Source organism: Leuresthes tenuis, unplaced genomic scaffold, assembly GCF_036924035.1.
Source record: "Leuresthes tenuis unplaced genomic scaffold, fLeuTen1.0.hap1 SCAF_4, whole genome shotgun sequence".
NCBI lineage: Eukaryota > Metazoa > Chordata > Actinopteri > Atheriniformes > Atherinopsidae > Leuresthes > Leuresthes tenuis.
This window is the reverse complement of record NW_027325358.1, coordinates 18,649,475-18,674,558: the sequence shown is the minus strand read 5'-3', so window position 1 is coordinate 18,674,558 and position 25,084 is coordinate 18,649,475. Positions and strand designations below refer to the sequence as shown.

At 39.2% G+C, this 25,084-nt stretch overlaps 1 protein-coding gene across 4 annotated transcripts in view; it reads right to left on the bottom strand.

The window, feature by feature from the left end:
- The window catches only part of inpp4b (inositol polyphosphate-4-phosphatase type II B), a 147,588-nt gene that overhangs the window by 9,299 nt on the left and 113,205 nt on the right, over positions 1-25,084 (bottom strand). For all 4 annotated transcript variants that reach the window (XM_072384910.1, XM_072384911.1, XM_072384912.1 and 1 more), the window contains 10 exons: positions 21,958-22,141; positions 14,835-15,167; positions 13,816-13,954; positions 9,689-9,861; positions 9,388-9,511; positions 8,828-8,954; positions 6,858-6,998; positions 6,391-6,488; positions 5,882-5,994; positions 2,279-2,433 (listed from right to left, as the gene is read on the bottom strand). In XM_072384910.1, the coding sequence (XP_072241011.1) occupies positions 2,279-2,433; positions 5,882-5,994; positions 6,391-6,488; positions 6,858-6,998; positions 8,828-8,954; positions 9,388-9,511; positions 9,689-9,861; positions 13,816-13,954; positions 14,835-15,167; positions 21,958-22,141 (1,587 nt within the window). The remainder of the gene's footprint in view (positions 1-2,278; positions 2,434-5,881; positions 5,995-6,390; positions 6,489-6,857; positions 6,999-8,827; positions 8,955-9,387; positions 9,512-9,688; positions 9,862-13,815; positions 13,955-14,834; positions 15,168-21,957; positions 22,142-25,084) is intronic.

Genomic DNA, 25,084 nt, shown 5'->3' with positions numbered 1-25,084 from the left:
GGGCTGATTTCTTGCTGGCAGTAGATGGCACTACAATGACAATTCAGTACTGACATGCAGATATGTTGAGGCCAGAACTTGAATATGAGAAATTCTTAATCCAACTTGGAGTCGCAAGGGCGCTGGAGCCAATACCAGCTTTCATTGGGCAAGAGGCAGTCCATTACAGGGCCACATAGACACAAAGTAGACAAACAACCAGCCACGCTCACACGCACTCCTAGGAACAATGTCTAGTTACCAATTAACCTGACATGCGTGTTTTTGGGCAGTGGGATGAAGCCGGAGTACCCAAGCAGAAAAGCCCCAGCCAGGATTTGAACAAGGAACCCTCTTGCTGTGACGTGACGGTGCTAACCACCACACCGCCGTGCAGAATATATTTTTAAATTACCGATTGACATTTTGAGTTATGATTTCTGAGTAAAACTCTGGGATGTCAGAGGGCATATTTTGCAATATGCAAGCAAACATGCCTTTTGCACCTTATAGACCAAGCTGACAATCGGAATGTTGGAACATTGGGAATGTCAGTGAGCCTGTGTCATTCTTGTCATCTTGAACTTGTATTTTCACATAGTCAGACTCTGTCAACGTTTTCTTTTTCTTTTTCAATCTTAGGGCTGTCAGTGAGAGACTTCAGTCTAATTGGCTGTTCAGCGTAGCGAATAACTGCCCGAGAAGAAAGGTGGCAGTGATGACAGAGAGCATATGGCTAACTTATCCCATAATATCTTTTCATTTGTCATCTTCATTTCTACAAAACAAGGAACCCTTTTCTCAACAATGTGGTCGTGAGGGGTGAAGAGACTGAAGACGAGCTGACTGTTATGATTCAAGAGAAACCAGATCTGTGTGGGAATATTGGCAACCGACTAATGTGTAAAAACATGTAAAATAGTCATGTTTTGTGTTAAAATTCTAATACAAAGATGGCATTACATGGCCTCGGTACGCAGTATCACCCTACTTTTGTACAATATATGGAGTGTTATGTGTCTGTTTTAGTGAGTTGCCACTTTTGTCTCAGTGACCAGTGAAAGTGGATCGCAATGCTGCAAGTGCATCCCTCTCACATAATTTGTATAACACTTAATTGCATTCATTAGCAAATATGTTGCAATTTAACTGATAAATTGTGGGTCACTAATTCAAAATCCTTTTCCTTCAGATCCTTCCGAACTTTTTAGAGAACTTAAATAATGAAATGTACTGAAGCAAATGTATATGTTACAGAAAAAATTGCCTGCATTTTTTTGGCAGGTAAGAAATATGCCCGGAGAGATGATTTTTATCGTCATTTTAATCGGTTAATCAAAGTACAACTTTTTCTGACAAGGGTTGCAGTTTTTGTTGGATGTTTAAAAAATGACAATGTTTAGTATAACTTGCGATCAGCACACCTAACAGCAAATCCCCTCATTAGCTATGTTGAATTTGTGGCCAGTAATTCTAGCCTGCAGTAACTGCACGTATTTCGTGCCTTTCGGTCTCATTTTGTCAGGTTATCTAACTTTTCTGACACAGCCGCCATCAGCAGGCCTGTACATGTCAATACCACCGGCATTTTACATGTGCACTTCAGATTTCCTTACAAAGGCTGAAAGTTTGGCCTTATCAGATCAAGGCAGATGTTTACCCCGCTGGCATGCACAAACATTAAAGGCAGAGTAGCGTTTGAATGTGTGAGGGATGGTGCTGATGGTGGAAGAAGCACATCTCATGGTGATAAGCTGAGAGGAGGGGCCGACAGAATTTTCTTGATGTGTGTAATGGATGGTGTGGGTGCTTGCTATCACTTTCAACAGATACTTGTTGCAACACATTTATCTCAGGTTTATAATGTTGAGCCAGATGATAATCTTGGTTTTATAAGCTGAGCTTTTCAGTGAAAGTAAACATTGTTTTTTCCCCAATCAACACTCTGATAACTGTAAAGAACCCGCAGAGCCACCTGTTTTTTTTTTTTCACTTAAAAACAATGAACAGAATAACAAAAGTCTTTTTTTGAGTGGGAGGAGGTTAGTATATTCAGGCAACTGAAAAAACAACAACTAGGTGCCTGGAAAAACATGTTGCACCTTAATAAAATTGTTTTTAATATTTATGAGAACAATTTACATTGAAGAGATTAGATTTTATCTCAGCAAATAAAACCAAAATGATCTTTTTCGCATCTTATAAACCAAAATGCATTTCAATTCAGTATATTTAGAACTAGCTGGTAAAATAAGTTGCACCTGTTGATGTTTAAAAACATCTTCAATTACTATCTTACCTCCTCATACAGTCCAGAGCACGAACGAAGAAGTCCTTGCTGAGCTGGTGTTCATCCCGCAGGAGGGCACACTGCTCTAATGTGACAGACATGGATGTTCGGTCTTTGGCACTTTTACAGCTAGTAAACCTGATACCATTTAACCTTCGGCAGATCTGGTGGGAAGGGGACACAAAATGACATGCATCATTAATGTCAAGGTTTATGTTTTGATTATTGTTATGTTTCAGGTTCTGTCACGTTTTATGTTGATCTTCAGGTTTTGCCACATTTTTTCCCATGTCACTTATTCTCACTCAAGTCACCTGTTTCTGTTCACAGCTGCACGTCATCATTAATCACCTTCCCACAGTATTTAGTGTCCAGGTTCAGTCTCACTCATTGCGAAATCCTCACTTCACGTTCCTTTCCATGATTGAAGTCACGTTTCACCTCATAGTCACAGTATTGTTAATCTCGTCTGTAGTTCATAGTCTTGTTTATTTATTATACCATAGCCTTGTTTTGTTTTGCCATAGTTTTTAGTATTTTTGGATATCCGGCTCAGCCGCGTTTTCTGTTTTGACCTTGCTTTTGGAATAAACCTCAGTTACCTTTTTATGAAGTCTGCATCTGAGTCGTCCCTTCCTGCATCAAACCTGACAATTAATTCAAACAGTTTCAATTCAAAAGCGATTCATCTTTAAAGGAGACATGGAGTTCATGGACTTCAGAGGCAAGTAAAACAACTATAAATGACAAACATTAAAAAGTTAGTTTATACATTTTAGAAAAAATGCTGTACAATTAGGTTTACAGGAACCTGTTATTCAGTTCCATACTTAAACACAGACCCTTTTAGTTAGATCAAGTTTAGACAATAATAAAAAGTACTCTTTAAGGCTACATGGGTATATGTTGTCAGGGCCGTGGTGTGGAAGGGAGGACCCAGATGCAGACTTAAGCAAAACTTGATTTATTACAAAAAGCTTTACATTTATAAAGTTTCCCTTGGCAAAGCAAATCTGTTTGGCATAAAAGGTATTCAGATTACATTTCTGCTGCCGTAATGCTGGACAGGACAAGGGAAAAAAAAAAAAAAAACGTGACAGAGGCTGCCACCTGTGCAGACCTCTGCCCAAAAACCTCCTCCAGGGCTGCCTGAATGTTCCTCTCGGCCTCCTCCAAAATGTGCTACACGTCCGTAAATGTGGTGAAAAATGAGGAATTCGCTGGACGCCTTCATCCATCGAAGAGGGTTGGTTCCCTTCCCCTGGCAGGAATGAAGGGCACCGACCAGCTCCAAAAACTCCATTAGCTCTGCTGGGTCCATGCTGGCAGAATCCTTCTGTCAGGGCCATGGTGTGGAAGGGAGGACCCAGATGCAGACTTAAGCAAAACTTGTTTTATTATAAAAACAAAGAACAAAAGGCAAGAACAAAAAGTGCAGCTGAGCTGGATATCAATAATTCTTAACTGTGAAAAATAACAAGACAAAGCAAGACTATGACTATGAAATAAGACGAGACTATGAGAACTAAAAGGCAAAACCTGACCTGACAAAATGTGAGCAAACGTGATTTGAACCACGGAAGGTGAGGATTCTGCAATGAGACTGGGGGAAACCTAGAAACTAAATACTAAGGGAGGTGATTGGTGATGGAGCGCAGCTGTGTACAAAAACAGGTGACTTGAGTGAACCCAATGTGACAGGGGAAAAAACATGACCAGAAATGAACCTAAAACTTGTGATGCGACATATGTAGAGTATTGTGAGTTAGTTTGTCTTCCACTTTAGCCTATCATACTGAAATGTCTGATGGCAAATACATATGAATACAGAAATATTTGGATCATTCATGAAACTGATATCAGATTATAAAGCCTTATTACTTTGATTTTTTTTTATTTAAACATTTCCCCACATGCTAAGTTGATTGTTTACGTGCTATAAATCAAATTCAACGCAATGAAAAGCAACTGATTTAAATCCTATATCTAACTGAAAATATCAAAATGGCAACCTATCAAATGTCTAAACTGGGAAATTTGGCCAGCAACACTTTACAAACAGTTGGGAGAGGTATGTTTACTTAGGCCTCCGTCGGTTGAGCTCGACCATAGGTAGTACGGCCTCGTTGTCAGCTTGGGTACATGATGCTGTCATTGCAGTAAACAGTGTTAGCTGTAACTGAGCAATCCAATTCAAGAATGGCCGTCTCTGCCGCATCTGGTGCAGGTACAGGTGGTCACGGGGTGACCTCACAAGAGTGTGCCTTTCGTCTGGCTCTCTTTTCTTCAGCCAAGGCCTGGCTTCTTTCCTCTCCTTGAGTTGTCTCTGGAGCACACTGTGCCACCTGCTACAGTCAGCTGCTAAGCCCTCCTAGTTCTCTGTCTTGATGTCCAGAGGTCTCAGGTCGCACCTACAGGCATCTTTATATTTCACCCGAGGGAGCCAACATGCCTCTTGCCAAAGGCAAGCTCACCATAGAGGATGTCTTTTGGCATGTCTCCATCTTCCATTCGGCGCACATGATCTAGCTAGCGCAGCCTGCGTTGTCTGAGCAACGTGTACAAAGTGGGGAGGCACGTTAAATCAGTGTGTTACAACACTGTAAAAGTTTGGCAGTTTCTGTCTTTGTCTAGGATTTCTTGGTCAACTACTGTTCTGAACATCAGAATGTGATCGGCGAGGGGTGAGAACGAGTTACACTGACCTGCTGTGAGATGTGCTGCCACTTGTTTTTTACAGGCCCAGTTCTTTAAAAAAGATATTGCTGAAATAATTTTTGTTTTCCAACATGTGCTGTAGTGTCATTTATATGTTGACACAGCACCATGTTGAAATTGATTCAAATCCCTGACTTCTGTTCGCTCATATTTTACACACCATGCCAACATCTTAGGAAATGGGCACATAAGAATATAACATTGTAAACATCATACCAACATAACGGTGCCATGTTTATTCATTATTCAAAATATAAGTAAAACAAAAACACTTAATTAATCTCGTGCCTTTTGAGCCTATCACTTTTAAAATATTTTTTTGCTTTTATTCTCACTGATATTTTTCCTTTGGCTGACTTCAAAGAACCACACAAGTATTCATTGTGCCCATTGTCCATGTACAAATGGCAATAAAGTATTTTGATCCTCGCACACCGGGCCTTTATACAGGTCTAGTAAACTTTTAAAAGACATCTGTATAAATAAGGCTAAAACATGTGAGAAGAACAAAGGCAAAAGGAAAGTTTGTCAGACTGCAGAAACAGTCATCAGTCATCAGTTTCATGGGGGAAAAAGAGATGGCTTTGCAAACGAGGTATTCATGGCAGGCTGAAGCCTGTAATTTTGCACTTCAACCAATAAAAACTTTTTAGTTTGTAAAAAGGATTGCAGGAAAAGGATTAAACGCTCTCAAACAGAAATTATATATAACGATATGATAACAATCAGAATCAAGATAGCTTTTTTGTGTCATCTCATAAAATCAATGAGTCATGCACAGACAGCTTTTATTTGTTTGACACAGTGCCTCCATTTAAACCAGCAGAATACATCCAGTGTAGCAAGATCAGATTCACATATTTGCAATGCAAGAGATAATGAGCGATAACTCACAGTTCCAGCAATCCATAGTATTTCGACATTCTTCCTCTTCTTCGTGACTACATTTTGGCCCAGGGTTTCAAGTAATTCCTTTATGTCAGCCTGTGTCTGAAAACACGGTAGACCTGTTTGTGGAAAAACAAAAGACACCTTCAGGAACCATTTCTGTTTCTTATTTTAAACGGGCGGGGAAAGTTTGTAGCTCGGGTGTGGATGCATGTTAATGAGAAAAAAAACAAAAACAAATGCAATGAAATATTTACCAAAATTAAACTCTGTTCCTAACATATGACCATGCCTTAGCTGATTGTAACAACTAACAGGCTAGATTTGAAAATAAAATAATTTGACAATTCAGTACTGAATTAATAATAATCCTAAAAATAATAATGAGTTTTATAGTAATGTTTTATGCGCCTCTTTGTAACCACATGTTAACGTGACTTTGATGTAACAGAGAGTATTTGTCTCTGCAAAGAAAAAAAAAGGGAAAAACAAACAAAAACATACTGCACACTTACATTCTAGCGGCACCTTTTCACTGAGTAATTTATAATAGGCTTCTAACATCTCAAAGTTCTTCTGGTTTATTCTTTCTTGTAGAGAGATATCTCCAAACCTGTGAGGATTACATGAAATTGAGGGCGGTTACAGAGGAATAATATAAAAGTACTCGCTTTTTTATTGGCAGTTATCAAACTTTCATACAGTATAAGAACAATGTAGACAAGTAATGGCTGAATTCAGAGAAACACTCCAAATCCCCAACATGAATTCATATAGACTTAATATCCTTTGAAGGAATGTGAGTATGCAAAAATAATGAATAATTTCAGTTGTAGATATAAATGCACTTTCTTCTAGATGACAGTATAAACTGTGAAACCTTTTTTGTTAAACACTGAAACATTAAGCATGCTCAGACACACAATGTCTGTCTTTAATAAAGTGGAAGTTCTATAGAGTGACCTAAACGTGTCTGTAGTACCTCTCTGCTATAGTCTGTTGTTCATTGATGCCCACGTTAAACAGCACTGGAAATACTCGCAGTGGTTTGCCCTCCTTGATTTCCTCTGGCAGGGTCTGGAAAATCAGTTGTGGTAATGGCACTTCTACAGTGAAGTGGTCTCTAAATCCAAGGAGAAAAAAAAGCCATTTAATAGAAATCCAATATGTTCTGCAGCTGTGTAGAATATGATATATTCAGGAAGTATTGGAATTTGATTCCTGACACAGGTGTGAGTTGGTTTTGAGAAGAGAGAGTAAATATGTTTGTGCGTGAGAGACAGGGAGTTTAACTGGTACTGTAAGGTTGTCTGACAGACTGACAGGGTAGTTGGAGGATGTACAATGCACATAGTAACCAGTTCAAAGGAAGTGGGTTCATCTGAGGTCCTACAAGTGAACCTTTGCTTTGCAACAAGCTGGAGGATACCCATGATCAAAGTGGCTTCAGTACTTCAGATGTTGTGCTAAACTGCTCTGGCATTGTCAAGCTAAGAAATCAATTATTTCACATGTGGCGCAAAGTTCACTGAATTCAAAAGTCAAATATACTTCCTTATTACCAGCTGTGCAGAACAGCTATGTGTTGTCACATGACTTTTTCCCACTTTCCTGGTTGCGCAAGCTATTCTTGTTGTGTTCTTGTGGTGTCACATGGTATTGGTTGTAGCTTGTGTTATGGTTTTATAAACCAGGTGGTAGCGCACATGTTGCCTTGCTAGTTTATCAGACTTTATCAGACTTTGTGCTGTGTTACTGGAGCTGAGAAGCTCATTCACTTGGCTAGCAACACCTTCCAAAAAGCTGGGAGAGGTATGTTTACTTAGGCCTCCGTCGGTCTCCGAGATGACCTGCAATCAAAACTTAAGAGCCCTGTTTATTACTGAGGTGGCTTTGCTCTTTTTTCATTGTTAATTCTTGCAAGGCTATAGATATTTCACTGACATCATCAATCTAAACATAGTCAAGATGTTCTACAAGAACACACTGAAATTTCAATGGACTGCTTGTTGTTGACTAAATCTGGTATTTAATTTGTAAATCCTATCACAAAAAAACAATATTCTGACTCACCACAAAGTGGTGATCAGTTGACAGGTCTGCTCCTATCTTCATCCGACTGTCCAAGACATACGGCCGCAGGTCTGATGACACGACTACAAAGTCGATCATCAATCTTTGGCCTAAGGTGGCCTGGTACCAGGTACACTTATTAACCACCTTATGCTCGAACATGGTTTTTGTAACAGACAATCCATGGCTAGCACAGCATTGAAGTCCCCCAGAAGAACAATAGGATCCCTAGGTGACACCCCTCCACGACGCCACCCAGAGACTCAAAGAAGGCTGGGTAATGGAAAGTATGCCATGAGACACTACCAGGGGCTAATGCCTTCAACAATCCAGCTCTCAGAATCGTGGGGATACTCAAATCCCTCCACCACGTTAAGGTGGCGATTCTACGCATGGTAAGACCTATATTTCAATTGTTGAAACCAGCTGCTCAACTTTAAGGAAAGAAAAAAACAAAACACGCTTTGGCTTGACTGTATTGAATCAAACCAGTCGAAATTAGAGTATCCTTGCATAAACATGTCAGCATGATTCACTGACAGAACAATGCATTCTTGCAACATGATCCGAGAGCAAACTGGCATTTTAAGTGTGTGGCTCACCACCTATGAAGTTATCGTTTCTGTTGGTGAAGAAATTTAAAAAGTAGAATGGGAGGACAAATGTCCAATTCAATTGCTGGGCTTTTCCCAGAAGATGACATCTGGTGAGTCAAACAGGGGAACTCCCAGACTGAAAGTGTATCAACTGAACATTGTGTCACCTTCCCACAATTAGCACCAATTTACATTTCTTTTCTTGGAGAGCCTCTTAAAAACTGAAGTTACTGATCAAACTGTTTCAAGAAAAATGCTAAAAATGCAGGAGATAATAACTCACCGTCGGCCACACACTAACGGCTGGAGCTCACTACGATCATCTGCCCTGGCCTCAGTGATCTTGAACACAACTTTCTGCAGGTCTGTAATTCCAACTTCCATGTCCTCCAGCATTCCGATTTCTTCGCCTTAAACAGGTAAACAATACAAGATCAGGTGCGTTTTCAGTTCTGCTCGTCACATGTTGTCTTTTTATTCACTGCAGCACAAAACGAGCAGTAGCACACGATAATTGGTCTACTCATAACTGACAAGGGCTTTCTATTATTTCAGCCTCTATTCTATTTATTTATCTAATAAACACTCATCCTCTAAAGGCACTTCATAATGATCTGAATGACACATAAAAAGACAAGTGTTTGTAATACCAGCATTTTGCCAAAAACAACACTGCTCTAATACCTCGTTGCAGCTGTACATGTAACATTTTCAAGCCTTATCACTCATCAGCCTCTGAATTCAAATCAAACATCTACTAGAGTTGTTCTTTCTTGGAAGTAAATGGAAATAAACTTTTATCATCAGTGGAGATTTTGAGATCACCATTTGTGATTAACTTACTGTATGTGCTGAGCAGGCTCTCAAATTGGGCCACCAGGCCAACTTGGTGGAGCTGCCTCAGGAAGGCTTTGTCCTGGATTCCTGCATACAACCTCATGACAAAACCACAGGCCAAGGCTGCTAACTGTTGAGACACAAAAATGTAAAACAGGTTTGTTTGATGACAGAACAAACAGAACATAATGTACAAACAAATATAGGCAAAAGAGAAAAACTTTCACTTCAGATGAGCAAAAATAAGTATTGGAAATATTTAATATCCTTTAGAGGTTCTCTTTATTAGATCAGTGCAGCCACCTACCGCCTGAGTGAAGACTACATCTCTCCTCTGCTGGAGGAGGAAGCCTTGTGGTATGCTGCAGGCTGCCTCCTGCAGGAGGACAAAAGTCATGGCTCTCTTTGCCTTCTCCATCACCTCCATCACACACTCCTTTAACCTGGTCACCAGCGGACACAACTGCTCCCTCCAGTCACCTGTAGAGAACGATGGTTGGGGACACTTCTTAGCAAAAGCAAACTATCTATGTGGGAAGGGAAAATGCTTTGCACCACCTCCAAAGTGACAGTGATCTGAAAAATACAAACTACACGGGGTGAGAGTTAGCAATACCATCATTATGGAGAGGCCCAAAGGTAGTTCAGACTTGCTCTTTACAAAGATGTGATGGAAAGCAGCCAGGAATGCACGAAAGTAAGGATGTCTTGTATTTTGTCATCTCCAGCCTGATCAAATGGTGAAACTGATTGGTGTGACATGTGTAGACGTGTGGTTCTTTCACAATAGCAGAGTATAAATTTGAAATGATCTAACAAGGTTTATTACACAATGGGCAACCGTGCACAACAGAACTGAGCTGTGGCATAGAATATCTCCAACCAAAGGCAACAGATTTCTCAACATAAACTATGTGCGCTGCAATCCCCAGACAGCAGCAGGGCTTTAAAGAGGAAAACGTTTTTTATACAGTCACCAACAGTTGCAGATGACAGATAAGCTTTAAGGGTTTTCAACATTAAAACTTAGCTTTCAGTGTGGTTAAAGGTAAAGTTTTAAGAAACCTTTAAGGTTAGGTTTTGAAGCCCACTTATACAAATTAAGGTTAGAGATCGGTTGTTTACAGTATCATTTTCACCAAGCTGTCAATGAAACGACTGAGCCAGGAGCAACAAAGACAAATAATTTTAAAAAAAGAACACGAACTTAACATACATCAAACACATCAACATAACCAAGTCATTGGGTTTTGATGTTACCTTTTTTTTTTCAAACTTTCTGGCTCTGTTAGGACAGTTTTAATCATCTTGTGTTCAATGCTTTTGTAAAGTTGCTGTTATGTGTTAATTAAGTAATTGTCTTTATTGATTGATTCGTGATGTAAGAATTTGGAAACAGTTATGCTGTATAGCCTGTGTGCATATCCCTCCCGTCTAAACCGGTCTCCAAAAAGAGGTCTACACAGCAACCATCAGGGGGCAGTGTTGGACAAAGTATTGCTCGGCATAAGTTTTTTTAAACATGCACTCTGTTCAACCTCCACATATTGAAAAGTTCTCAGATAGCAAGAGCAAATCAGTGTGGACAAACACACATGCACAGTAGGATTCCCAGAGTGAGCAGCTGCACAGAAATCCTTGCCTTGTCAGACAAATCATGTCTTTTCTCGTTCAGCAAATACTGCCTCTGCAGTATTTGAGAAGAAAGGTAAGGGGGGGCAGAACTCCAGCTGTCACGTCTTCACCAACACACCTGTCCAAACATCTAAATCCACACAACGTGTTGATGTCCACAAGCAGATACAGCATCAGTCATTATTCCATCTGTGTTTTTATTAGGCAAGCAGATGACCAGTATCTCTGAGGCTGTTCAGCATCTTAATAAAGATGCTCTGTAGGGTTGAGCTTATCTTTCAGACTGAACACTGGATGGATGGCCTTCTCAGCTCACATCGACAATGAGACACACATACTGCGGACACAAACAGGCACCAAATGATAAAAATGCAACACTTCCACAGATGTCGGAGAGCGACAGAAACACAGACAAACAGAAAGCCTCTCCTTGTTGCCTGGTCTGACTAAAGGCGCTGCTCTGTGTGCCAGATGGCAGCTGCTACAGCCTGGACTCTAAACACAAGCTTCAAGCAGGATTTTATTGGATGTAAGGTAAGACTGGGAAGCTTGTGGTCAACAGTGAATGGCTCTGGATTTCAAACACACTTTTCATCCTCTTCTCTGGCAACATCTTTTAAGTTTTTCATTTTATAATGTTTGAACTCAGTTCCTGCTGAAAGTGTCACTATTTCCAAAGCAGGCAGACGATTCTTTGAAAAACATGAGTTTCTTGTTGTAGTTACCTCCGACAGTGAAAATGAATTTACTTTGTTGGGAAAAAATTCTTAGACTAAACGAACTGCAGCTTTGTGACAGTAACATGAGTACCCCGTCTCAAGAAACCTGGGATGCATCACTACTAACGAGCACATTGAAGTTCTTTTTTACCCTTCAGAATTTCTAGATTTCTACCTAAATAATGAAATATTTAAATAACCTAAAAGTTGATCATTTTAAACAAATTAGACAAGAATAATGAAATCCATCCAATATTACATGTTCCTGAGTGGTAAATCTAGAAGCATGTCAACATAACACTAGAGAACACAAATTATTGTGCCCCTCAAACCAGGACAAGCACACTCAGATTATGCAAATAATGCGACGTTACAAATTTCTGCATCTTTTTGTATAAACAGTAAAATGTAAATGTAGAATTAATACAGTGGAATTCCAAGTCAAGCTGCTCTCATTCTCATTTCTTTTGTCAGATGACTAAACGCGTCAGAAATTGTGAACATCAGCTTATTAACGTGCCAACTTCACTACAGTCGCTCTGCTCTAATGAATTCCTAAGGTCATAACCATAGTGTTATCTGTGCACAATTCAGCCATATTGACATATACAATGGTTTCCCACAGAAAAAAAAATGAAGCAGTAAAATGTCTTGAATGTTTTCTCTCACAGACCACAGCGTTGTGAGATCAGGCATACTTCAGTCAACAACTCGATTCTGCTCCCATGCATGTATACTGTTACAAGGATCGTGGCCCAAATAAAAGGTCAGGTCTAGCTGTAATTCGATTCAACTGTGCAGGTAACTGTGCTGTATGTAAACCTCTAGAAAGAGCTCATTTGAAGGTGAAATCAGGGCCAGCTCTGTCTCCCACACGGATTGATGTCCATAGGTCCGCCATCAGAGGAGCACTGAATGGCACTGATAAGCATGGTAAGGCTGCGAGGACAATGCTACTGATCTCCAAAAAGAACATTTCTGCCTGTCTGCAGTTTTCTAAAGATCATGTGGACAAAGAAAAGGGCTACAAGAAAAATGCTTCTTGGGCAGATGAGACCAAAACAGAACTTTTCAATTTAAATGAGAAGCATCAGACAACATGGTTTTCTAGTATAAGAATGTCTTCTCATCACTGAAGCATGGTGTTGGTAGTGTCATAGTTCGGTGCTGTTGTGCAGCATATAAAATGGGATGGTTTGGAATCATTAAAGAAGTAACTCATTCTTAATTATACTATATTATTATATTATTAAGTTGACTGGAAAGGAAAGTGTCATAACATCTGTATGTGAAATAAATCCCACCAGAAACCTAAGTACACATGTTCTACCAAATAATTGTCATAGAAGAATAAAGTTAATGTTTAAGAACTGCCTTGTCAAAGTCCTGACCTTAATCCAACAGAAACAGGTTTAAAGGAATCCTGTTCTGCACAATTCAGTGGACTGAAATATTTTTAAACTGGTGTGCAGGACTGAAATATAGAGGACTGCATCTGCCATAATTAGAAAAAAACACAAAAATATAATAATGTGTTGTGCCACCTGGTTTAATATTCTATAATCTATCTATGTATATAACACAGATGGATTAGTTTGGTGAACAGGCAACCATAGAGGGATCTAGGTTTATCTATGTTAGGTCTTTACCCAAAAAATAAGGAATGTAAATATACTTGATTCATCAAAGGAATTGGGTTGCTTTTTAGTCTTTGCAGCTGAGGAAAACTGGACAATAATGACAAATGAAAGTAAAATCAGCAAATCACAGGTTTGTATGGTTAATGGATACAGTAATACGTGTAGAGTTAAGAGTAGCAGTGGTGCAGATGGTCTAGGACTGGTCTGGGCTCTAAAACTTTCATTCAACCACTTTAGGGGCTTATTTATTTTCTAAGATCAGTATGAATTATTATGTTCTTCTCCAGTTGCACAGAGAATCTGCAGTTTAAGAAATATATGCATGCTCGGGCCCAGCCAACATCCCTGTTATTACTATTATGTAGCCAGAAAAGGTTTATCTTTCTCTAATACAACTAATATGTTGGCTTAAGAACTTTAACTTTTAAAAAGTAATTTACCAGGATTGTGTGAGGTGATGACATCAGCTAGCTGCTGCTCAGGAACTGGCTCCTGTTTGCTGTTGTCCTCGTCTTGGAGTTTATCCACCATGGCGATCACACAGTTGAGGCATTTGGCCACATTAGCCCACACCCTGTCCTGAAAGAGATAAACCCACAACCAGTCAGGCCAGCTCAGCCTAACTGATAAGATCTGTGTCTCTCTTACTCTCTCTTTTTAAGGCAGTGAGATAGAGAGAACCTGAAAATGAATGAATAATTGAGAAATAAAGCCAAAAGCTATATTGCTGTCTTTCTGACAACTGTCTTTATATCAAAAAGATCAAAAGGATACTGCTGTATGGGTTACTCTTAAAGTTTCTTCCTTCTTTTCGTGAGCTCCAACTGTTCACTGATGAATAGACGCTCCTATTTCTGTGTGTGTGTTTAAGGGCATTGTGTGTTTTGGTGTTTGTCAGTAAAAAAAATAAATAAATAAATCTTGAACCTGTTATAATGGTAAGGAATGTTTTGAGTGATAGTTCCGCATTGGTGTGCAGAAAACACGATGAACTCCTGCAGCCAGTGTGACAGATGCTGTCTTCACACAAAAACAAACGATCACACCCTCACATGAAAAGAAGCAGGCTGGCTTTGGTCCAACAACAATGATACCACATAATAATCCTCTGCAGTAGGTCTGTCAGGATAAAATATGGAAAATCCTTTGATAAATGACTAATGTTGGGCATTCAATGTAATTTCACAGGTAAATTAAATGATTTGCCAAAACAATGGCGGATGAGTGAAATAGCACAAGCATGTTTCTCTGTGTGTGCTCTGCTGTGAGGAACAGTTGTAAAACTGTCGCTCAAATCATACTTTAAAATCTTAAAGATTTCAGACTGAATGATACTGTATGAGTTTTTGTATGAGCTGTACAACATGCAAAATCTTCCTCTGAAATTTCATTAAGAGAAGAAAGCGGCATGAAAAAAGCACCTAAGTACTTCATGACCCATTAAAGTAACCAGACGTACCCATTCCTCCTCATCATACTCTTTATGATGCGGTATGGAGTCTTGGTGTTTCGATGGCACAGGCCCAGCTTCTCCTCTTGTTGCTGTTTGCAGTCCTTCCACATTATTACACACCACTGTGCTCTCAGTTGCTGATGTGGCTGGACTATGGCCTGGAAGTCCCTGGACTGGACTCTGATTCTGGTCACTGTCCTGGCTGATGTGGCCTTGATGATGGCCCTGCACCGGGGTTTGCCTCTGGCTTTTGGAGACGTACCCTGGCCGTGCTGCATGGAGTGCCAGCAGAGCACTCTTGACCAATTCATCCTTTAGTGTGTGAACAAATTGTTCCGTCTGTAACAGAACAAGCGAGGTATAGATTTAAAGAGAGACAAGACGGTTAAAATTGGATAAGACAACAGGTAAAAAATTAAGTGCTGAAAAAGCAAAAAAGACAGAGTAAGTGTGCGAGATAGAGAAGGGCTGTTGCATTGTCAAAGCAGAATGGGTCGAAGACACGACAGGAAACTATTTACAGAGGAAGCGAAAAGTAACAAGGAAAATGAACACTTTCCTTGAGCGTAAAGAAGCTGCTCTGCCTTACTGCAGCCCAGCCAGTGAGGAGAATAACACCAACAAACAACAAACAATTCAATTACCTCTCTCACAGTCTGCCTCTCTGAGGAGCCCAGCCCCTTTGATCTCAAAACAGCACCTACTGTAAGTTTATGATGATCCCCGTACCAATACGCCTTATGCATGCTGCTGCTACTGTGTAACAAATGATAAGGGCCCTCAAGAGTAATTGAGTTACCACTGCAATAAGCAATTCTATCACCACAGAGAATGAAGTAAAACAAAACACATAAATTGCTCCACGAAAAGAGACTTGTGAGGTCAACATACCTACATTTACCATACAAACACTGGTTTCCCGCACTGACCCCTCTGATGTGGACTGAGCTTATTGAGACAGCAAGAAATAGTTGAAAACTGCTCTGTTGGTGCAGAAGTAGGTAACTGTGGTGAAGAATTCCTGGTACTTTGTGCAGAGGTTGTATAGAAGTGACTCCAAGCTTTATTTGGCTTTTACACATTTTTAATAAAAGCAATATACAGTTATGACTCTCTGTAAATGGGTGCAAAATGACCTGTTAGTGTTTTACGAAAGCAGTCAATTTCACTTTTTCGACTCAGTCGTTTGCATGATTATCTGTTATTTTTTATTAGAAAAGAGATTTAATTGCCTCTGGTCCGTGACCTCTTCTCCATCGAACCAAAGACATGAACATACTTCCCTTATATTCTTTTTAGCTGTATTGTAAGCCAATCAGGGGCACTGGAAATTAGAATTTACTTTACTCATCCAATCATTAGTGTTTTGTTTAAGTTATCAGATCACCCTTCAATCGAACCTCAGTGCATTTATGAGTACATAACTGCCCATCCCTATTGATCGTCATGCTGTTTATAACTTCTGTGCCTTGTTTTCTGTAAGCTGAAAGCAGCAGTTTTTAAACAAGACAAGCAAGTAACAAACTTTGGGTTTTGACCCCCCTAAAGACATAATTTACATAGTTGAATGCTATTTTTAATAAGACAAATAGTTTATTCCATTTGCTTCAATGCCTCCTAATTTTTTTGTTTTTGTTTAAACAAGTATTACAATACATTGAAGTTTAAAATGATATTAGGTAATAACAATATCACACATACACACACACACACATTTATATTCTGTAAATACACGAGTGTATACATTAGTGTGGATACAGCAACACTGACATTTCTTAAGGAAAGCTGTCATTTCCACTTATCTGACTTTGCATTTGAGTGATTATCCGTAATTCATGTAAAGAAAAAGAAAACAGGATTTAACAAGTGATGTTATGTTACTGAGTGACAGAAAATCTTCTCATCTCGGACATTGCAGATTCTTTTTTTCATTGCTCTCATAAGAAAAGATTACAACCATCAACTGTCTTCCCTGCATTATATGAATAATGGACATGGTGACTTAACCAGACTAGCTGAATTAAACACACACATGGAAATCCTGTGGAAAGCCTTCAGTTTCAGTAATTTCAACTTAGCCAGTGTTGTGGCAAAACCATAGGGAGCTCTACAGTGGATGCAGGGGATTACTAAAAATACAACATGACAATTGGTTTTCCATACATTATTTAGTTTTTTTTTCCATCTCATGGTGTGTACTAATTGGTTTAATCTTTGTTGTCACTTTTTCCCAAACTGACACCATTGTGGCTCTCACCTGCAACTTGACTGGATACATTTGTGGATTGACAAGCTAGGAAATTAGTACTAAAATCCAAGCTGTGTTGAAGCTTTAAGTTCACCGAGCTGAGTCTAAAATCCACTAAACTACACATAACTGCTCCTGTCAATGATTGATTTTGATTTGACAATACATGTACTGGACATCTCTAGTTGTCAGGGTCAATGGATTTTGTTTCTTTTTTTGTCTCTACTCTTGTTTTGTTTCTTAAATATTTTCTATATCAGATTTCACATTTTAGCTTTTTTCCATTTTATCTTGAAATTATTTGGTTCTTGTTTATTCTGTTTTGTTTCCTCCCGCCTGGTTTCAAAGCAGGTCTCAGTCACAGATAATCATACACCTCCATCACTTCCCACCATATATAGCTATATATATATATATATATCCTCAGCATCCATTATCAGGTTAGCAGTTAGTCTTCCTTCATGCCAAATCTTGCCATGTTCTGCCATGATCATCTTTACATTTTGGATTTCTGTCTTTTGTACACGTTGGTACAGAAATGCTTCTTGTTATTTTTTTCACCTCCCTGCCTCCCACCTGTGAAGCTCATTTGTGTCTTCTCCTCTCACACTATTACACCACTCCACAGCTGTCTATCTGATCCCCAAACACCAGTGTATAAACTCTGTTTAAGTCCCATCTCCTTTCCTGTTTTGTCAATGAGCTGAAAACAAAAATGCGATCTAATCAAACTCATCCAATACTTCTGGCACTATGACCAAATCACAAATCAGACTCATTACAGTTTAGACTCATTACAACAAGACTGTAGCTATAAAAGAGTCTATTGTGAGCAGTAATTTTCTTGTGATGGGAGCTACAGTCTGTTTCAGGCATTAATAAAAACACATTTACTCATTCATCTGGTTTAACTGTTCTGCCCTTAATTTAAAAAGAAAAAGTATGAAGGCGTTTTGCCAAAGTGAACGAGCCATTTGAACAGAGAAACATGGACTATACTTAAAATACCATTACATGTAAATCATAACCTTTTTAATTGGCTTGCACGGAGCCTAATGAGTTCCATTACAGTAAGTCAATGAAGTGACAACTAAAATCTATAGATAGGATGACGTGTAATTATCTGAGAAGAGGCATTTCTGCTGGAAGACATCTTTGTGCATCACAATTTTGAAGCACAAAAATATCCAAATGATTAACTGAAAAGTGCAACACTTGATGCAGTAACCCAAACATTCAGCTGCAATTTGAGATTTAAAATGTAAATTCATTCAAACTGAACTCTGCCCATCTGACCTCAATGTTAATTTGCAATCTATGAGACCACGCATTATTCACTTTTTGAAATGAGTTAACAAAGTCAAACACTGTATTTGAAATCAGCCTCATTTGCATTTCTTGACACAGGGTCAGATAATTCATATAATTTTGACTTTCCTATATATGCAACCCTAAAAAGCTTTGTGGATGTAAGATAACGTTACACAGCAAGCAAATCGATTAACTTAGCAATCACTGAGTCACGTTCCCAGAAAGAAAAGGTTTTACTTTACTTTGATTAGTGCAAAGTGAAGTGCGACAACATTTCAGAGATGAACTGCAAGATCCATGTAGATAACGTATTCAAAATAAAATGTTGATGGAAGACAAAAAAGAAAATCATTGCAGCTTTTATGAAGCAACTCTTTTATAGGCAAAACTACTCCTGTGAGTAATTCTTCAACAGCCGTTATAAAAGATCTGAAATGCTCAAAATCGCTTGAGAGAAATTGTGTTGGTTGCCTTTCTTCAGTATGCACCGCATCCGCCGATGTGATCTTCACTGCACAGGAGTTCAAGCCTGAAAATGCCTCTCTGCACTACAGCTGTGAAAAGAAGATATGCTTGATCAAAAAAGAGTGTTGGTCTCTATTCATCCTGAATAGTTTTCCCCTGAAGGATGAGCAGATTTTGGCTGTTAAGAATAGAACTTTTTCACGATTTCCACCTTCACTTGATAGATGGAGAGAGGCTCAGTGGATGAAAGCTGGTCAGGTTCCAGCAACACTTGGCAGTGAGGACACTCACTATTTGCGTTTACGACCCCTAAACACAATATAATCTAATATAATCATGGATAGGTGATCAAACTCACACCTTTTTTTTTTCAGGTTAACGTTGAAGTGAGGAAAGATTACTTTTCCAAGGACACAGCTGGAGGGTGGACGGAGGCGTTGCAGTTGCCATTTCACTATGATTATCATCAGAGGGAAATTATAATTATCATCATCAACAGACTCATCATCATATAAAGAGAGAAACTTCACATCTGCCATGTCCAGAGCTAATCAGAAAGTACCCAGCCAAAGCATTAGAGAAAGATACTGTATTCGGCCTGGAGACAGGTAGTTTGTAGTATGAGGGGAAAAAGTCATGGGACAGAGCGAGGAAACAGAAGATTGACAGTTGATTTTTACTGTGGGGTTCACATCTTGAACAGATTCTCTAAAGGTGTTACTCCCTCTAACTATTAAACTTAATATAATATTTTTGTGGCCTAAAGGTAGAGAGTGCTTTAGGAAAAGATAATGAGATGTCATAGAAGAAAATTGTACCTAATCTGCAATTAAACAAATTTACAGCAACTTTGATGATAAAATACTCAAATATTGTGTCGAAGGCAACAGTGGAAGAATATAATTTGCAGCAGGAGATGCAGGGAAAGTCAGATCTCTACTGTCATTGATGTCCTGCCTTTAGACTCCTGCTGTTAAATGACCATAAGGGGGCTCTGTGCTACAAAAAGTTATATTTAGCCCGTAGACGGTTTAAAAAAGATGGGCTTATCCACTGAGAATTCCCTAACTGTTTTGTTGACTTTTGAAGCCTCAAGTGAGAGAAGCATGAAGTAAAACTGACCTTGTTTATATCCTCTCTGACCCGAAACCAACATCCTGCTGTATCAATATTTAGGATGATTTTTTCGCAGAAATGGAACATAATCTTCATTACTATGGTTTCATAAGTTTTGAATCATATGAAGAATGAATTACTGAATTCATGACCTGTGCTGCCACCTTTTTATAGCAGCCTCGAATGGACAAACCAAATATTTGCTTTAGTGAGGACCTTTTGCATTCTTGGCAACAAACATAGCTTCTCTTAGATGCTTGGAACAGTGGTAATCTATGTGTGAGGGGGTATTCAATTGGTTTCTCTTTGCAGTTACATGGCTGGATGTCTTTAAACTCACATCATTTTTAAAAAAAAGAAAACTTAAAAATACTGAGAACACGAACGTCCAAAAAAATAACAATAAATGAGAACAAGTAGGTTGATTTTCTTATAGACTTCTATACAAGATCAATTTTATTCGAATGGCCAGCAGTTTGCTCACGCTGGTCATTCATTTGTCACACTCTGAAGCTGCGTCAAAGTTTTACAGAAAATCTGTTTCAAAGTCCAGTGCGTAGGAAGTAGTGACATCTGGCTGCACAGATCAAAAATTGCAATCAATTGCAATCAAGTGAACACTCTCCAACCTAAGGTGGCAGGGGAAGGTCTGCTCTAGAGCTAGTATCTGGATTGTCTCTACTGGGCTCATAGCAACGTGCATAAGTAACTGTGTTTTTAGATATGAACTGCTTTTTCTAAAGCAATGAAAACAAAACAATTCTCACATATTTTCATGTTATCCACTTTATTTCTGCCAATAAACTGTGGTGTAATCCATTGAAACTTTAAATGAAACCGAACAGAGGGCACGACAGTTACCCTTTTTATTTAGCCATGTGTCTAGTGTTGATGCTAAAATCAGCCAACCATCTCCTGGAAAAAGATTCATATTCTTCCAATCTATCTTTTTGCAAAAATGGATTTACTACAAAATGGTGAATTTGTACTTCTAGTCTTGCAGAAAACTGTATTTGTGGTTTCTAAAACATAAACACTTTACATGTCTATACAAGTACGCAACTGCAAGTCTCTGCAAACTGATGAGTGCGAGTGTCTTTAAAAACATGAATATGCATTGCTCATGATCTGAGAGTTGAAGAGGAGGACATCACTTGAGCCTCAGCTTTTGACAAATAGACACACGTCCGCTCTTCTATCTCTCTCACACACAAACACAGCTTGATATCTTAATCAGAGAGCAGCTCTGCTTGTGCTGACCAGGCCAGGGGTTTACTTGGCCAATGTGTGCGTGTCTAATCAAGGATGAGAGGAAGTGGTGACAGAGCGAATGTACCAATTAAGCAGGCTGATTGGGCTCTATTCCACTGTGGCAAAAACAATCTCTCCCACAACAGATTGCAATCTGACAGCACCAGATGTAATTCATTAATTATACTGATAAAAACGCCGCAACTCCATAAACCTCCATGCTGCTATACGTGTTTGTTAGTTTGGCATTTTTATGATGAGTTATGGATTTTCCTCGAGGTTGTCTGTTTAGTGTGTGCATGTGTCTGTGAGGCTGTCTCAAAGCAACTAAAGGATTTAAAGTTATTTTGAAAATTGTGCAGCTTTTGTTTGCAATGAGCAAAGCAATGGGTAGAAACGAGCGTTGCCGGTACAATGCTCAATTTAAAGTAGGTGTGGTAAGCCTGTGTTGGTGTTGTAAGTGTTGCCAACTTCAGCTACACAACAAAAAGAATTGTTTATGTCTTTGGAAGAAAAAGTCCTGAGAATAGATAATTAGATCTAGACCTAAATAAACTCATATCCACAAGTAGTGATACATTTATAGGGCTGTCCTGTGTCCTGCATGGACATACCATCGATATTTGATGGTATGCCCATGCTTACAGTATTGCAGAGGCTTCAGGGGAAGGGGAAAGAATGAAGGAAGAGTTGAATTGCAATTGAAGATAGATGAAATGAATGTCAGTGCTTCCTCACCTTGTCAGAGAGGCTTTTGAGCGCATCCCTCAGTCCAGGGGAGGAGTGCTCATGGGCAGCCTGGAGGAGCTGGTCAGCTAAACTTGTGATGAGGGGCTGTAGGAGACTCATGGTGCTGAGTACCTCCTGAGCTTTGGCTGTGTGCTCTGGGGAGTAGTAGATACACTGGTAGGCAGTGCTGAAGCTATAGTGGGCAGAAAAAAAAAATCTATTAAGATTTGAAAAAAAATCAAAATGCAGCAGGATGTTCACGGATTGACAACAGTATATCTGTTTAAAGAAGACATATGAAAGAGACAAAATTTAAATTCAAAAGAAAGTCGCACACACTTGCTTGTGATGACATTTAAACCTCACAGGACAGAAGCTCATCCCACATTTATAACAAAAATGGGTTGAAATCAAATGTTATTACCACATTTGATGTTCTGGGTCTGTCCTGGTTACAGCGCTTCATGTACAGATCCTCAAACAAGAATGGTTGTAGTTCAAACTGAATAGTGTTATGCGATGCACTGCTTATAGATACAGTACTGTGTGATGAGTCTTAAGTCAGCCCTCATTTCCTGTTTTGCTTCCGAGTAGCCAGACTTTCTTTGCAATTAAAAGTGGTCTTAAGCAGTAGTTCTCCAGGCTTTCTGGAAATCTTTTGAACTTTTTCTCTGCACATTGGCTGCTTTCCCCTCACTTGCAGTCCAGTTCTTGTACATGACCATTTTTAGAGGAATATGTTTGTTTACCCACTTAACACTGACCTATGAATCATTCAGGCATTAAAAAAGGCACCTAACTAAAGGGCTGAACCAGTATTGTGTCTACATATAACAGACAACTTGCAGCAAACTGCAGCTTTAAGCACTTTGCTACAAGAAGCATGTCGCCAAGACACACAATGGATCGAATTTTTTTGTTGCATCTACAAAAATAATGCCAAAATTAACAATGATCTTAAGTTATCTTAAGACAGGCATAAAAAATAATTTTGCACCAACAATGTGATTCCCAAATAGCTCTTAGGTGAAAACTTCAAACTAGGAAAAAAAAAAAAAACTGGACAAGAGCAGGACAAAAGACAAAGCGGTGAGCCTAACAAAGCTACCTACAGCAGAAAAACTTAATCTGAAAGTGATGTCCCTAAGAAAAAGTAAGAAATCCAGCACATCCTAACACAGGGACCTGGGAGATGCATCTGACCCTTCAGTCGATCCATTTACTGTTCACTGGAGCCTCATCAGAAATGGTCTCCATGGAGAGTGGCTGTCAAAAAGTCATTCTTTAGGAAGGGAAACAGGGAGAAAAGATGAGGGTATGGCAAACTTGACTGAAAATCAGTGGCAACAGTTATTATGGAGCGATTGATCAAAAATATTGAAGCAGTGTGGGATCATCTTGACAGAGAACGGAACAAAAGGCAGCCAACATCCAAAGAAAAGCTTTGAAATGTCCATCAAGAAGCCTGGAGAACTATACCTGAGGAGAACTTGAAGAAATTACAAGAAAGCTTGTCTATCTCCCTTTTTACCTTATACACTGAATTTCAATCTATACTTGCACATTTCAATAGCTTAGCTTGCCCAATTTTCTGTTTTCCTGGAAATACATTGAAATGAGGGGAGGCTCAACACTTCTGCACAATATGTTGTTATTACGTCTGATCAAAATGTTCATTACTGTTGCTAAGGCGCCATATATCTTAATAATTTGCTTTGCATCGTGTTTGTTAGTTTATAACCGCATTGATACCAAGTAATCCAGCTCAGTGGTCATATAATATCTTGCAAAGGCAGAAAAGCCTGACTCTGATTAGGAATATATCACATGAATCATGGATTTGACTGGTCACTGTCTCGGGTTAAGGTTAGAAATGGCAAACAGCTGATTATGTTGCATACACACATTATGATGCAGTTTACTGAATCCCTTTCATAATGTGTTGCTGAAATGCCTCCAGGGTACACAGCCTGAACTGTCAAACTGGACTTGAAATCCAATGTCAACTCATTTTCGGTTTATGAATAAATAATTCCTTTTAAATTTCTAGGGAGCCATTTAGTTGCAGATAAAAACTGCTTTTGTCAGCTCTTATTTTCAGGTCAAAATCACTCCAATCAAACATTCTCCTCAGGTGAAGTTCCTGTGACTTTCAGTGAGTTTCCATCTATTGACTTCCTGCCATGACTTTGGAACGATGGAGTCATTTGTAACCCTCCAAGCTAGTTTAAAGTCAGATCTGCAAGCTTTAATTCAGGCCAGACCCCAGAACTGCGTCTTAAGTGACTTAAGAGAAAGACGGCGACGCATAGAGAGAACTGGCATCATATATTAATATCAGTAGCTCTGCTGATATTTTGCAGCAAGGGAAAAAGGGACTTCTTTGGAGGTCCCTCTATGTGGAACAGCACTACCTGATGTGTCAATATGTATAAAATCTCAAAGCCTTAAGAAATTAGCCGCAGTGGAAGCTAGCCACAAACTATGTCTTTTGCTGGCTAATTTTAAAATCTTGGCCTTGTCATTACAGCTAATGAGCCCCCTGGAGGACTACCACCCACAAGCTCAAAGCTAATCAAAGGAATCACTAAGTGAAAGTGAGACACAGGGCAAACAGTGTGAAGTACATGGAACACTGCCATTTCTACAAGTTAACTTCCTCTTCAACTGCTCTTTACAGGGGTTAGATTTCCACAGTAGGATTGAATCCTCTGTTGCTATAAAGTGCTGCTAAGTTACTTTAACCTTTCATCTGTTGTGAGCTTACGTTTGTCTTATAAAATTATACAGAACTATAGATAGAAAAATATCTCACAGAGCTACAACAATAAAGCTACTCCCAAAGAGGCAAAGGAGAATGATTCTGGAGGAAGACAACTGAGTTAGCAACTCATTCAATAACAGCTCTGTTGACTCACAAGTACAAATCCAATCCTATTACAGAAACTATGGAGGCAATAATGAATGCTGGAACCATCCACCTGATGCTGGAGGACAAAATTGATTCCCTTCTCAGCTGGCTATGGCATGGAACTTTAATTGCCTCATCATTATTGTTCTCAGGCCAAACGGGCCTACAAAGATGGCAACGCATGTAAAGGTAAAACAGCACAAATCTGTGAACACAGATTTGATG